The 16,582-nt window shown below is 33.7% G+C and overlaps 3 protein-coding genes across 14 annotated transcripts in view; 1 reads left to right on the top strand and 2 right to left on the bottom strand.

Moving 5' to 3' along the window:
• LOC126719424 (uncharacterized) overlaps window positions 1-16,582 on the bottom strand; it is a 62,570-nt gene that overhangs the window by 3,210 nt on the left and 42,778 nt on the right. The window lies entirely within an intron of this gene.
• Window positions 1-16,582, bottom strand: part of LOC126717544 (uncharacterized) — a 111,128-nt gene that overhangs the window by 51,781 nt on the left and 42,765 nt on the right. The gene's annotated exons all lie outside the window — the stretch shown is intronic.
• LOC126717543 (putative disease resistance protein RGA3) overlaps window positions 1-16,582 on the top strand; it is a 116,085-nt gene that overhangs the window by 63,088 nt on the left and 36,415 nt on the right. For 2 of the 10 annotated variants that reach the window (XM_050419325.1, XM_050419317.1), the window contains exon 2: window positions 14,284-14,374. The exons of 2 other annotated variants lie outside the window; for them this stretch is intronic. In XM_050419325.1, coding sequence (XP_050275282.1) covers window positions 14,284-14,374 — 91 coding nt within the window. Of the gene's footprint in view, window positions 1-12,989; window positions 13,239-14,283; window positions 14,405-14,982; window positions 15,802-16,019; window positions 16,089-16,582 lie in introns of all 10 variants that reach the window. 6 more of the 10 variants (XM_050419335.1, XM_050419327.1, XM_050419328.1 and 3 more) reach the window with 6 other exon arrangements.

The raw sequence follows: 16,582 nt of genomic DNA, 5'->3' as shown, positions 1-16,582 counted from the left end.
ATTTCTCTAACTCTTGTAGCACCTGTTCTCTTGTCATGTATGAAACAAGCCGGCAACGATGGTTCCATGCACGATAGTTCATTTTTTTATCACTGCACCACAAAAATTAAAAATAAAAATAAAGTCAACTTAAAACAGTGTTAGGTTTCTTCCTGGAACACTCTCCCTAAACATCATAGTATGATGGATATGCCAACAAAATGTGGTGTGCTAAATGTCAATAGTTAAGCCACCAATATATATGGACAATTGCAGAAGCTAAAGAAACATTCGCATAATGATATGGTCAAAAGTTGTAATTAAAGAAGAAAGACAATTAGTGAACTAGCAATAGCAAGACTATAAAACTTGTTCCCCTAAGGGTCATCACATAATGCACTCCTTTATATGAATAATTAGATGGTCCAACTTCTGCACGGGGAATTCCACCCTCGTATTTGGGATGCCAGTTCTTCGAGAGACAGGCTATATTAGTTAATTTAATCACGCAAAATCCTTGGAAATAAAGCTTAACAACATCAAGCTTCATTCAACAGCTTGAGCTCAATTTATTTCGATCCAAAAGAAAAATAAAAATAAAACAAAAAAGGTGGGAGACAAAAGGAAGAACTACATTTTCATCTCATTTTCTGTAAAATCAAATACAACCTCAATACTGTAATTTTTCATCCAAGAAGATTAAAAACTACTAGGATCATCTGCTGCCAGCAGTGCTAATTGTCATGGCTGACAACCAACCACAGAGGCAGTGGCATGTAGCAGCATTTTAGGTGTGCATGGGCCAGTTTTGTTTGGATTTGAGGCAAATCTAGAACTGAATCATAACCAAACCAGAGAAAAGAAAAGGCTATTTTTTATTTAGTTCTTAAGTTTTGAGAACAAAACATACTAATCCAGGGAAAACAGCATTGTGAACTCCAGTCTCAAGGCTTAATAGTTTCACCTCCAACAAGATGGATGCACCTGCCCATTTATAGCTAGATTTTTCAGTAGCCAAGTAAACGCTCATGCATTCTATTTCTGCTCACAGGTATTGAGTCTTTTCTTGGTGAACTAGATCTAGATAGCCTGTACCATCTTAAGTAATTATAACTCAACAGAGAAGCATCCTAGTGATTATCAAATCTTGAATCGTACTCATCCAAATTGATTTTTGAAACTGAAGTTCTTGTATGCTTTAGGTAGTATTTAAGAGAAACAAGCGAACACAGAAAATGTGAGAATGGAGTTTTTCAATAATGAAATGTAAATGTGGACCTTCATAATTTAATAGTACGGAGTTCCTGAACTGAATTTAAACCTCAACTATTTTTTCCACCAGCTCAGATTCTTTCCCCAAAATATCTTGCAAAGCTGAACACTTTCCAGTGATTGACTTGATCACCCATCTCCTGCAAATTGACAATGTGTATAAGAACTGTGTTATTACTTAAAGCGATAACAGAAAAAAATACAATTAGAGAGGAATGTGAACAAAACTAAAAACTTAAGCCAGGTGAAAATCATATTAATAAACACAAAATCCTGTGTATCAAGCAAGGAGACAACTAAAGAATAAAAAGAAAGATTGGCCCCCAAAGTTCTGTTCATCAAGTTGATAATGTTATCCCTTAAGGCAAAACTAACCAACGGGAATGACATGTGAATATTGTGCTTTGTAGAAACGATACAAAACAATTAAGAACTATTTTACCTATGACTCCAAGCCTGATCACTTTTGGGTGAACATGAAAGAACAAGAGCTGACAACAGAAGTTCACCCACATACATTGAGAGCTGCTGCTTCTTAGACACAACTAGCTTCCTTCATTATGCATAAGACATCGCAATAGGAGTGAGGATCAATAATGGAAGCAAATATACTTCGAAGTTATGCAAGAGCATAGAGGGGTCTGAAGTCAGTTTATTGTAGAAAAACCCATGCTTGAAACTTGGGTTCTACTCAATATGACGCATGAACCCCTCGATGAAGTAGATACCTCATCTAAACAGGAAGTGCGTACAAAATACTCCTAGCGAATTAGATTTTAAAAGAGAGAATCTGTAAAACTTACTATTGAATTCGTATAACTAATTCCACAACTGTAGATAGTGAGGGATTTTGTATGGGGTGGCACTGGAGAGGGGCATAATTTTCATTTGGTGGGATTTGGGGATTCGGAAACTTTTAGCGTTCAACCAAGACTTACTTATGAAATATATGCAATACACACTAATCAAGATGGTGAAGACATAAAATGATTGGCTTGCGTGATACACCATTTCCACAATTCTATTTTATTTTCCCTCCTTTCATCATTTTTTTTCCCCTCCAAAATAAAATCTCTTTTAATAAGTTTCCCCTTTATAAGAGCCTTTTTGTTGTGTGTCTTCCATCGTTAAACTATATAAACTGCATCACAATGATTTACTAGGAAAAAGTTAAAGACTCCTTCACCATACTCTTTCCCCTTTTTCATCGTTTTTAATGTTTTTCTGATTTTTTTTTTTTTTTTTGAGTTAATTGCATTCTTTAGCATAGTATGAGTTTGCATTGTTGTTTTCATGCGTTTTACAACACCCACAAAGGTGCTAAAATAAGATTTGAAATACACCGAAGTTATAAATAATATATATATATATCTCTTGAAGTACGTGCACTAAGGATCATACACTTGCTTTAGTAAGGGTACACTTTGTTCCTAGTTAGCTTCCATTTGGGAAGTGTGTTTTGTGCGTTTTCCAGTTAAAGCATTTTTTTTATGAGCATCGTGCACTGTATATGAGATCTACAAATATCTTTATTTAGCAACTTTTTTTATAAAATTGGGTCTCACAGTACTATTTACATATTTAAAAATTATTTTGTTATAGTATTTTCACTTTTCAGCAATAAGCGGTATCCAAACAGATAGAGTACACCTTCCTTATGTGGCATATGTTGACTACATTTAAAACTCTATAAATTAATTCATTTATAAGCATGATTAATATTTGAATATAGGAGAAGAGGATAATTTCCATTAAATGGATAGTGTGTGATCTCTTTAATAGCAGTGAAAATTCTAGTGCATATTCAGCTTCTAAGAAAATATAGTAGATTCAAAAATATTTGGGAGTGAGAACTAAATTGATGTTGCACCAATCCCATTAAGAAAATAATAATGCAATGCCCTAAGCAAAACTGTCAACATGGAATTAAATAATATTCATGCCTTTAATTTGGCTCTTCTAGCAAAGCAAAACAAGGGTGGCGATCAACTCTAGCATAACACTGTAAAGTGTGGTGTTGACTGCTGAGCTATATATTTCATTAAACTCCTACTAGTCAATTTTTTTTTAAAAAAAAAAAAAATTAAAAAGTCACTGAATGCCATTTATTATCTAACATGTTATATTGAATATTACCAAATACCACGAAAAATATTTATAAAAAAAATTAAAAAGAAGAAGAAGAAGAAATACAATTTGAAGTATCCATATCTATTGTATTTATCTATTGAAGCTTGCTTGGCCTTTCAATAAAAAAATGAAGAAGAAGAAGAAAAAAAGGATAGTACCACCAAAGACCCTTTTGTTAATGGGCACGTTTGGTGTCCTTTATGGGGTGAGTTTGAGCCCTGAACTCATGGGATGGGCAACTATCCATTTTAAACTATATAAAAAAAAAACATTTATAATGTATAGTTATGTACGAATAAGACAATGCAAGCAGCTTAAATATACAAACCAAAGCACTCCACCTATTACACTACTCCATAATTTTTCAAGGATGTGTATTTTGATAAATCCATTTTTCAATTACAGTTTTCTTTTTTTTGGGGTTAAATTACATTTACTCCTTATACTTGCATGTTTGTAAAAGTTTAAGATAATATATCAATAACTAGCTAATTTATAAAAGTCTTTAAATTTAAAATTTCTTATATTTTAAAATTTTACACAAAATATTAGATTATTCATTGAATCAAAACGAAATTTGACGTATGAGTTAAGAATAATGAAAATGTGTAATAAAAATGTGATATTTTAAAATAGTAATTTAATAATACATTCACAAAGAACTACATTAGGTGTTATCATGTCCCATTAGAGTTGCAATGCTTGTAGAGCATGTCCTCATAGTTGAGCTAGTCTATCAAGAAATGATTTGCGCATACTAGGATTTTTTGCCTGGTAGTTTCTTAGCCTCACCTCTTAGCAAAGCTCAAACCTTCAACAATGTCAACAATGCCTAATCCTACAATGCGAGTAACAAGTCGATTCCATTGCTAAGAGCAGCAAAAGCCAACGACAAAATTGTTGCCCAAAATGCTCTTGTCAAATAAGTATAGAATTTTCATTTTATTTGATTTTGTGCTATTAACATGGATGACCAAACCCTCATACATAAGGTCTATAGCTCGAATATATCCAAGTTGTCTCACATGATTGGATTTTCATCCACAAATAAACGTATATGATACAACAAATTATATAGCATCATCTGGACGGGTCTAGTGCAATTGAACACTGGACCCAATCCTTACCTTGACACAACAAATGACAAGAGAGTGGAAAAGAAAAAAAAAGGTGAAAGGATTAAGAAAAAAAAAAAGATGAGAAACATAGAATTGAGTCAAAGGTAACATTTACTCCTTCACAAATTGGTTAGGTGATTCCATCTAGTCTATTAAAGAATCCCAAAGGAATGGCCTTTTTGGCCACACATTGCATATCATAGTCTTCACTCTTCAATCTTCATATTTCCTATTGTAAGCTTCTATCGAAGTTTAGACCTAAACTCCGGAATTTGCTAATGCACATAACGAAAATCTTAAGTATCCAGCCGACATGACAAACTTAAGGAGTCAAGAATTCAACGAGTTGGAAGAATTGTAAGAATCATCCTCACTTCATGTAATTCGTTTATTAGATCCTTAAAATGAATCACTTGTTTGGTTATTGACGCTAGTAACGTCTACTGTTTAATCTTGTATATGGATTATCAATCTGATTAGTGTAAAAATAAAATAAAAATAAAAAAATCCCTTATGAGACTCAATCTTCACGCTACCCATGTGAGTTCTTCAAAGCCTTTGATCCTGAAAAGTATATACATTTTTTTAATGTATAAAATTGTAAATTACAACTCACAAAGTTTGGATTAATATTTATTTTGCCTCAAAATTTGTAATTTGGTTCCCTAACTTTACCAATTTTTTATTGGGAAATGGGAACCCTTTTGTTCGCGCCTTCATTAGGTAACATCTAAGCATGTTATGTATGCTAGATGAACCAATCAAATCATGCCACGTCAAACAAATAATGTCAAGTCAATTAAAAAACAATAAAAAAAATTAAAAAGCTAAAAAAAATCCAAAATAATAACAACTAAAAAATAAAAAGCAAAATAATTTTATTCTCTTACCATCCAAATAAAACTCAACATCTCAATTTCTAACACAAAATTAAACAAGAGATTTTTAGAATCACTACAACCTCCTTCAAACTCAAGATCCCTTCACCAAATTATTCACAACGCACTTTGGATCTTAGTTTTAGTTCAACGTTCATACACAACCCAAACTAAACATTTGTGACAAGATCATCCGGAAATCAGTGAAAATTCTAGTGCTCTGAGAAAATGTAGTAGATTTGAAAATATATGGGAATGAGAACCAAATTGATGTTGCACCAATCCCATTAAGATAATAATTTTGATTTCATATGGTTTCTACTTTCTAGGTACGTGGACGTATGGAAATTGGAATGTAATTTCCACGCCACATCAAGTAATTTTTTTATTATTTATTTATTTTTTTTAAGAAAAAGCAAGAACACATCAAGAAAATTTTGGTTCACTAAAAACCTAAAATATAGAATCATTCAAACAATATTCTTAATGTCTAATATGTAAAATAGGCCTACTGACCATTTTTCCACATTCAATGAATAAATAGCAACTCATTAAAATCTCTCAAATCAAAATGGGCCTACCGACACAAATCAAACCTCAAAACCCAACTCTTTTAAAGCCCTAAAAGCTAATGCCAATAGTTTATTTTTAATTGCCAATGACTGAAAATTAAAATTTTACCAAAATAAAGGACTGTCTTTGGACAGGCGTTGTGGGGTGCCTCACATCCTTCTCACACGTAACCAGACTTCCGAACTCAAGAATCAAGATTTTGTAGCATCCATATTAGATTAGGAAAAACGATCATTTTTCTTAGTTTAGGATTGGTAATAAAATCAAATAGAATCAGGTGACCAATCACACCTTAGAAAAAACCCAATGATTGGTGGCGACTTTACTACATTTGGAAATAATAAATTAAAATTGACTCACTTCAATCACACACTAGAGGTTACCCTTTTTACATTCTTCATAGCACCTGAGCCCGTGCACCACCCTTCGGGGAGGGAGTGCAGGCGTCGCCAAGATGGGTGGTCGACTGCTACGAGGCATCGACAATTCCTAAAAACTATTGTGATTATTTAGTTATCTTGATCTCTCAATCTAATCTTTGTATTGTAGGCACTAGGGGTCTATTAAATAATCTCAAACTCATAATTTTAATCAAAGTGAGTCTTCTATCTATGATTTCTTCCTTTGTTTAATATGATTCACATAAGTTTCTTAATGTAATTTCTCTAGTTGTTATATTTAAATTATTTTTTTAAAATTCTTTTGATATGTGTTAATATTATTTAGGTTGTTTATAATCAGTTCTTAGTTGCGTTTGTGACTTTATTTGGTTTTTATGTTATATTGACATGTTGTTTGTGTTGGTGTTAGTTTAATTATTCACGTGTTATAGTTGATTGTTGTTATATTTATTTGATGTGTATTAATCTAACCATGATGTAATCATTTATTTATTCTAGTGCTTATCTTGTTAATCTCTTTTATTTAAGCTCAAGTATGTATATGATTCAATAACATGTGAAATCTGCAAGTTCTATGTTGAGGATGCGTACGCATACTCAAGTATGTGTGCGCATGTTTACAAACATGCGTACGCATGGTTAAGTATGCATACACCTCCCGAACCCAAATTTGGGCAGAATTTCTTGTTTCATTTAATTAATCATTTTTCACATGCCCTATGACTCTGTTTGACTTTGTTTTAGGTTAATTAATCATGTTTATTTGCTTTCCATATTTTATTTGGTCAATCTTGCCATGTTTGTTTTATTTGATATTTTTTCCTTATTTGCTTTATTTAATTGTCAACTTTCCATGTTTAATATAATCTGTTTGATTTGTTTCCTTATATGTTATGATGTGATCTTTAACATGTTGTGTATATTATTTTATTTAAGTGCATGATGCATGTTAAGGTTAAGGGTTATGGCTCTCTTAATAAACTCTTTAACTAAATATAATCTAGCAATACATAATGGAGGCCGGCCCACAAGCTGGACGGTCTTAGTTGCCTAACATCTTCCCAAGCAATACCCAAACTCCGGACTCATAATTTGGTATGCAGACCTATGCAAATAAGTAAGTGGCCCAAAATGCCTAATTTGGTTCTTGAACCTAAACCAGGTGACAACTCCATTTTTACCCTTCGCCCAGTTCACTACAGGCTAAGGCATACTTCCCATAAGGAAACCACTCATCATGGGTGCTTGTGCCCACAACTTGCTTTAGTAAGCGTACACTTTGGTCCTAGTTGGAGTACACCTTCCTCAAGTGGCACATGTTAACTACATTTAAAACTCCATAAATTAACTCCTTTAAGCATGATTAATATCTGAATATGGGAGAAGAGGATAATTTCCATAAAATGATTAGTGTGTGATCTCTTTAATATTAGTGAAAATTCTAGTGTTATATCCAGCTTCTGAGAAAATGTAGTAGATTCGAAAATATTTGAAAATGAGAACCAAATTGGTGTTGCACCAATCCCATTAAGAAAATAAATTTGATTTCATATGGTTTATACTTTTTAGGTAGGTGGACATATGGAAAGTGGAAAGTAATTTCCACACCATATCAAGTAATTTTTTTTTTTTTTTTTAAAGAGAAAAAGGCAAGAACATATCAAGAAAATTTTGGTGCACTAAAAACCCAAACTAGAAAATCATTCAAACAATATCTTAATGTTTAATATGTAAAATAGGCTTACCGACATTTTTTCCACATTCGATAGCAATTTATTAAAATCTTCCACAAGAACTATGCTTGATTGTAGCTTTTTTTTTTTTTTTTCTTTTTCTTTTTTTTCTTTTTTTTTTTTCATTTTTTGAAGGGAACAATCTAAGCCAATTTTGAAAATGAGGTAAAGCATAAAGCATCAGAATGGATTCAAATGTAATTTTCTCTGGGTCCCATATCATGGAGGACAAAGAAAAAGTAAAATAACTATATAGTACAAAATAAAAAAGTTCATGACTTTGAAAAAAGTGGGGAAATTCATTTCTTTGGTTTGTGGGTAAAATCAGTGCGAACTATGAAGGTTCCTCTCTCTCTCTCTCTCGCGCGCGCGCACGCACACACACACACATATATATGTGTGTGTGTGTGTGTGTAAACTGTGAACTAAAAGCATCCTCGTGCAAAAATTTACATTTATTTTAGCATAATTTTTTTTTTACATATTAATTTTTAAAAATATCTCACATTAGATTATTTATTTTATACTATATTTTATTAAAATATTAGTTTTTTTTCTAATTTATAATTGTTTCTCTTTCTTCACACACAACAACTACAATCTACTCTTTTTCTTATGAATAATATCAGTATAAATTTACATAATTATTGTAACAAACTTGTAAATTTACATAATTATACACAAACTGATATAAGTCATTTTTAAGTAAAATTATGTAAAATTTACAAATTTTCCTATTATACTTGAATTCTAAAGATATGCTTGTACCATGTGGATTTAGGGTTTGTTTGAGATCCGCTTATTTTGGTGAAATTGAAAGTTTTTTACTAAAAGTATTGTAGATAAAGGTAAAAGTTAACTGAAATAATAAGTGGAACCCGTGAATAGTACCAAAAAGTGCAGTAGGGCTCATAAATAGTAGCAAAAATAAGCTAAATAGTAAAATAAGTTGGCTTTTTAAGCTGGAGCCAAACGCACATTTGAGATCTGTTTGGAATCCGCTTATTTTGCTTAAACTAAAATTTTTTTTGCTGAAAGTATTGTAGATAAAAGTAAAAGTTAGCTGAAATAGTACAGTGGGACCCTTGAATAGTATCAAAAAGTGTTGTGGGACCCATAAATAATAACAAAAATAAACTAAATAGTAAAATAAGTTGGCAAAAATAATTTTTTCCAAACACACACTTAATTGAAATTTGACTACTACAGTTGGCCTTTAAGCTTTTTAATAGATGGTGGATTAGAATGTGGTAGGCCTACCTCTGAAATTGTTTTTTACAAAAGGCTGCAACTACGGTGCTTTTTTTTTTTTTTTTTTTTTTAACTATTGGTCCTGGTTTTGCTTTTTGAGAATGTAGAGTCTACACATAAACGTATATGATGCAATGGATTATATAGTATCATTCAGATGGATTTAGTATAACTGGACACTGAATCTAATCTTTACCTTAACACAACATATGACAAGAGAGTGGAGAAGAAAAAAAATTAGGAAAAAAAATGAGAAACACAGTATAGAGTCAAAAATAATGTTCACACCTTCACAAATTGGTCAAGTAGGCACATATTGCTCAGCATAGTCTTCACTCTTCAATCTTCAGATTTCCTACTATAACCTTCTATTGGAGTTCAGACCAAAACTCCGAAATTTGTTGATGCACATCACGAAAATCTAAGTATCCAGTCGACAGGACAAAGCCAAGAATTCAACGAGTTGGAAGAATTGTAAGAATCACCCTCACTTCATATAATTCATTTATTTTATCCTTAAAATGAATCACTTGTTTGGTTATTGACGTTGGTAACTTTTGCAGTGTAAAAAAAAAAAAAAAAATCCCTTTCTAGACTTAATCTCCATGCTACCCATTTGAGTTCTTCGATGATCCTAAAAAGTATATAGATCTTTTTTTACTATATAAAATTGTAAATTACAGACCATAAAGTTTGGATTCATATTTATTTTGCCACAAAAGTTTTAAAAATTTTAATTTGGTCTAAAGTTTTAAAAATTTTAATTTGGTTCCCTAATGTTACCAATATTTTGATTGGGAAATGGAAACCGTTCTATCCATGCCATCATTAGGTAACATCTAAGCATGTTATGTATGGTAGATGAAACAATCAAATCATGCCATGCCAAACAAGTAATGTTAAGTCTATTGAACAACATTAAAAAGCTAAAAAGCTAAAAAAATAATCCAAAAAATAAATGAATATAATTTTATTCTCTTACCATCCAAACAAAACCAAATATCTCAATTGCTAACACTTACGCTTGTTTGGTAATGTTCTTCCTGTAACCTTGTTTAAATGTTGTGGAAATACGTATGGGTGAAAAAGTGTTGTGTTGTTTAAACAATGAAAATTGTTCATTAAACAACACAGACCCGTTTGATAATGTTATTCTAGTAACGTTGTTAAGTGTTGTGAAAATACATGTAGGTAAAAAAGTATTGTGGAAATACGTGTTGTGTTGTTTAAACAACGAAAACTGTTGTTTAAACAACACAACCAAACAAGCCCACAACCAAACAGGTCCTTAATTAAACAAGAGATTTAGAATCACTACAACCTCCTTCAAGCTCAAAATCCCATTACTAAATTATACACAACCCACTTTTGGATCTTAGTTTTAGTTCATACACAACCCAAACTAAACATTTGTGACAAGATCATCCAAAAATCAGTGAAAATTCTAGTGCTATATTCAGCTTCTAAGAAAGTGTAGTACATTCGAAAATATTTGGGAATGAGAACCAAATTGGTGTTGCACTTGCACCAATACCATTAAGAAAATAATTTTGATCTCAAATGGTTTCTACTTTCTAGGTAGGTGGACATATGGAAACTAGAAAGTAATTTCCAAACTACATGTGAAGTAATTTTTTATTTATTATTTTTAGAGAAAAAGGCAAGAACAATTCAAGGAAATTTTGTTCCACTAAAAGCATTAGCAATAAGGTTGCTAAATTGACTAAAAAGTCAATTTAACAACCAATCCCCTTAAAACAGCTTCTACAGCAAAAAAGCCAAAGTTAAAAGAATTTGAGTTTTAGCTGTAGCTTAAAACTCAAAACCAAAAAAATAATATTTTAATGTAGGGTGTTAAAAAAAAGAGTATTTTAATGTATTGATGGTTGTGGTTGTTGTTTATTGTGTTAGATATATTATTTTATTATATTGTTTATATTATTTTAATGTGTTGAATGTTAAAATAAAACTTTTGATATTTGGTGCTGTAGGGTCTCGTTTTTCAGCCCAATACCACACGGTGGGTGGGATCTTGGACCAACAGGCCCAATACAATGAATTTGTAGAGAGTGAGCTAAAAGGCTGGGTCTTGGTGAACGAACAGCCGTTAATCATGATGTTCAAGATGATCGCACAGAAGTGAACTGTGCTTATCCAAGAAGATTTTCTCCTCAGCACGGCCTGGGTGGCTCCGGTTCTTGGCCCTGGTCCCCCCTCCCTTTCTAGACTGCTTCCTCCTCCTTTTATACTAGCTTTTCCCCTCCCTCGAACGTCCACGTGTAGGTTCAGTTTTATAGGGCTGATACTTGTCCCATTAGCCCATATCCAAAGTGGTTGGGGGTGGTTGTAAAAGCTGAAAAGTATGGCTCTGTTAGGCGCAGAGTACTTAATTGCAGTAATGACAGCCTTTTCCTTGTTCTTCGTCGCCACATTGTTCAGGGGTCCTTTTCCCATTAATGCGGCCAGGACGTTTGTTGGCGCATTCAATGTGGAGGTGAGAGCTTTTCCTTGAACCGCTCCTACACTATACCCCCGTGTGCGTCCTACTGTACTCGCCCTTTCTTCTGGGAGCGCTTTGGGGGCTGCCTTTGATGACGTGTCGTTCCTTCCTTCTAGGTTTTGGGATGCCGAGGATAGGATAGTCCTCGGCTATATCTCTAGGCCATTTAGACTTTCGTTGCATGTCCTCAACAACACCTCTCCTCGGCGCGGGTCTTGGGCCCTAATGTAAAGTGGGTCGAGATCACAAATTCTCTGGCCCCACAGGTGCATTGTAAAGTAGGCTGTTAAAATAGATAAAATAAGTTTTTGAGTTACTATATGCTAAAAAATTTAACTTCTTTTACTATGAATGCTCTAAAAACCCAAAATATAAAATAATTCAAACAATATCTTAATATGCTAATGTCTAATATGTTAAATGGGCCTACCGACCATTTTTCCACATTCGATAGCATTTCGATAAAATCTCCCACAAGAACTATGCTTGATTAATTTTAACTTTTTATTTTTAATCATTTTTTAAGGGAACAGTCTAAGCTAATTTTGAAAATGAGGTGAAGCTTAGCATCAGAATGGATTCAAATGTAATTTTCTTCCGGGTCTCATATCATGGAGTACAAAGATAAAGTAAAATAACTATATAATAAAAAGTACGAAATAATAAAGTTCATGACTTTGTAGAAAGGAGGGAAATTCTTTTTTCTTTTTGGTTGGTGGATAGATCATACCGCGTGGATTTAATTGAGTGCAGAGAATGAAGGTGGTAGGGTAGGGATACCACTGAAATTTTTTTCCAAAGGCTACAACTACAATTATGGTGCTTTTTGTTTATTTGAATTATTTAAAATTTGATTGAATTTTGTATATGTTTCAGCTATACTAACATTATTGATTGATTGGTTGTACTTTGGTCTTGGGCCTGGAGCAGCCTATATCTGTTTGCCACAATCAACAATTTGCTCTTTCATCAGTAGTCTCTTTGTGTTTGTCTGTGTTTGTGTTTGTGTTATCGATCAAAAAGAGTTCCTTTTCTTGATTTTCAAAAAAAAAAAAAAAAAAAAAAGAGTTCCATTTCCAAGTATGGCTTGGGCTCTTGGTTCACTCATTGCTTCAGGGTTCATGGATCGGTTTGCTTCACGTTTTGCTTCAGAGGTCACGTCCATTGTAAATGTCGAGGAAGAAGTCGAAAAGCTTAAACTCAAATTCCAAGCAATCCAGGCAAAGCTCGACGATGCAGAGGAAAGGCAAGTGAAGGAGAAAGCTGTGAAGCTTTGGTTAGAAAGGCTCAACGACGTATCCTACGAGATGGCTGACGTGTTGGATGAGTGGAACACAGCCAAGATCAAAGCAGACATTGAGAAAGAAGAAGAAGCTGAAACTAGTACCGCTAAGAGGAGGAAGGTATGGTCCCTAACCAACTTGAATTCCTCAGTTTCTACTGTTTCTCAGCGTCGAGATATTGCTCTTAAGATAAAAGAAATTGTTGAAAAGTTAGATGAGATTGACAGAGAGGGGGATATGTACCAGTTTGTACTGAATTGTGGCAATGAAGAAGTTGTGAGACCACCAACTGATTCCCATGTTGATGCGTCTAACATTCTAGGTCGTGATAAGGTTAAGGGTGATCTAGTGAGCATCCTATTGGGCAGGGGTAATGAAGAAGAAAGGATCCCCCATGTCATCTCTTTAGTGGGCATGGGTGGTGTTGGAAAAACCACTCTTGCTCAACTAGTCTATAATGATAGTGAGTTAAATTCAGCCCATTTTGGGAAAAAAGGGTGGGTTTGTGTTTCTGATCCTTTTGATCACTTTATGGTTGCCAAAGCAATCATTAAAATTTGTGGAGGTGGTGACTCCAACACTTCTGACTGGCCAAGTCTAATGGATGAAATGTGTGAATGGGTTCGGGGAAGGAAGCTTTTTCTTGTCTTCGATGATGTGTGGACTGAAGACTCTACGTTGTGGGAGCCATTCAGGCTTGCACTCCTAAATGCTGCCCAAGGCAGTAGAATTCTAGTCACTACACGTAAAAGTGAAGTTGCAAATGTTATGGGAAGTGCAAAAAGGATCTATTTGGAGGAATTGTCTGATGATGACTGCTGGTCGATTTTTAGTACAATAGCATTTTTTGACAGGGATTCTGAGCAACGTAAGGATTTAGAAGAGATTGGTAGGAAAATATCAGACAAGTGCAAAGGCTTGCCCCTTGCTGCAAGGACTCTAGGGAGTCTCATGCGCTTCAAGAGTCGGAAGGAACAATGGGAGATGGTTTTTTATAGTAGATTGTGGGAATTACAAGACGTTGAAAGAGGTCTTTTTGCACCATTGTTACTGAGTTATTATGATTTGCCCTCACCACTGAGACGATGTTTCTCAATTTGTGCTGTCTTTCCAAAAGATTATGACTTTTTTGAAGAGGATTTGGTATCTATGTGGATGGCTCAAGGTTATATTAAGTCGAATGCAAACATGGAGAGAATTGTGGCAAGAGATTACTTAGAAATTTTACTCATTCGCTCTCTCTTCCAAGATTTTAGGTATTATGGATATAATGAAAATATTATGAGGTTCAAGATGCATGATATAGTGCATGATATGGCTCAGTTCATGGCAAAAAATGAATGCATCACAATCAATGGTTACGAAGAGTCTGGGCCAAATCTTCAAAATGCTCGACATTTGTATTTAGAAATTCCACAAAATGATCAAATTCCAGAGTCCATCTACAACGCAAAAAATCTACACACCCTCATTTTCGTTGGTCTTAGAGCTCATAACTTGTCCAAGTTGTTCCAGCATTTTATACGGTTGCGGACATTAACTTTGAGTTATCAACATGGTGGGACAAAGGCAATTAAACTTCCAGATGCTATAGGAAATTTGTTCCATTTAAGGTATCTCAAAATACATTATTACTCTGGAGATAGATTGCCTGAAACTATCTGTAATCTTTGCAATCTAAAAATTTTGAATATTGCAATTCATTTTCGAAATGAGCTCAAGAAATTACCTCAAGGGATGAGTAAACTGATTAACTTAAAACATCTTATTTTGGAAGAAAAAGATTTTTGGACCCGTAAGTTTAAGTTTCCAAGAGAGATTGGGAGATTGAGTTCTCTTACAAAATTAAGTCATTTCTGTGTAGGTGGCAAGGATGATAGCCAAAGATGTGGACTCGGAGAATTAAAATATTTGAAACACCTTCAAGGAACTCTTAAAATATATGGGTTGGGGAACGTGGTAGATGCGTGTGAGGCCAAGAATGCAGAGCTCAAGAAAAAGATAGGCCTCTGTGATTTGTATCTGTACTTTTCTGAAGAGAACGTAGAGAATCATAGAGGAAGAATGGAGACTGATGTATCAGTTTTGAATGCCTTAGAGCCACCTCCAGGCTTGGAGATATTAGGAATTGGTCGATACCAGGGCACCACAATGTTCCCTAATTGGATGGTGTCCCTAGCCAAATTGAAAAGGCTTACTCTGACAAATGGTGAAAATTTAAAGCGTTTACCTCCTCTGGGAAAGCTTCAGTTCCTTGAATATTTACTTATATGTGGTGCCTCTTTTCCATTCAAAAAGGTGGGTGTTGAATTTTTGGGAATAGAATCTGAAAACAAGAAAGACGACATAATAAAAATATTCCCAAATTTGAAAACTCTCTCATTTGATCGTTTGCGCAATTGGGAAGAATGGATTGGGATTGGAGGACAAGAAGAGGAAGATCGTATTATTATAATGCCCTGTCTTCAACGGTTACTAATTTCTCAATGCCCAAAGATAAAGTCCCTGCCAGACTTCCTTTTTAAAACTTCATTGCAAGAGTTTACGGTGGTAAAGAGTCCGATTCTCAGCAAACGTTACCGAAGAAGTACAGGAGAGGACTGGGCCAAGATTTCCCACATCCTAGAGATTCAGATTAATTCTATTAAAGTGCAAAGAGATGGTCAAGAAGTTATTCGATGAGGTAACTTTTTCTACTTCTTCTCGGGCTCCTCCTTTTATTTTGCCCAAAAAATAATAAAAAAATCAATTAATATTCTTATTTTCTTCCAAAATTTCCTACTGGGAAATAATTACTAACAACGTAGGTTGATGAATTTATCAAATTCTCTATAATTTGACTAGGTTATTTCATTTACGGTTTAATGTTTATGTGGGTCTTGCCCATTTTCTTCATTTCAGGATTGAGAAGAAGAGTTTGACCAAGAAGAGCATATCTGATGACGAAGAAGAGGGCCAATGATCTTTGTGCTTGTGTTGATTTGTGCGTGTCTATGTCGCCAAAGTTCTTTCTTGGCTTGATTAAGTGTTGCAGAAGTCTGATCCAGTCACAGGTAATTTCTTCCATGTTATAATAAAATATTCTGTAAAATATTAATTGTCACAGAAATGTGCGAATGCTTGTAAGATTATCTACTGAAAAGTAAAAAAGTTTCAGGATGAATGTTACTGAAATTTTACAAGTGGATTTTATTAATTGCATATGGCCTTGTTAAAATATTTCTATTTTATTTTATTTTGAATAACAACTTTTTCTTGTGTCTAAACTTAATTCCATCTTGCATCTCATTTTATTTTGCTTTTGCTAGTTCTGCAGAACATTGTTGTCCAATTTGTACAAAATTGTGCAATATCCATCAACATAACATTTTGTATAAAAAAAAGTTTCCAAGTGGTGATATATATAATATATGTGACGAGAAATTTGAAAGTTTGTTGTTTCTTATCTTCTCTTTTATTGTAAG

Source organism: Quercus robur, chromosome 3 (genome assembly GCF_932294415.1).
Source record: "Quercus robur chromosome 3, dhQueRobu3.1, whole genome shotgun sequence".
Lineage (NCBI taxonomy): Eukaryota > Viridiplantae > Streptophyta > Magnoliopsida > Fagales > Fagaceae > Quercus > Quercus robur.
The sequence above is the reverse complement of the archived record's forward strand: the minus strand, read 5'-3'. Positions and strand labels throughout refer to the sequence as shown.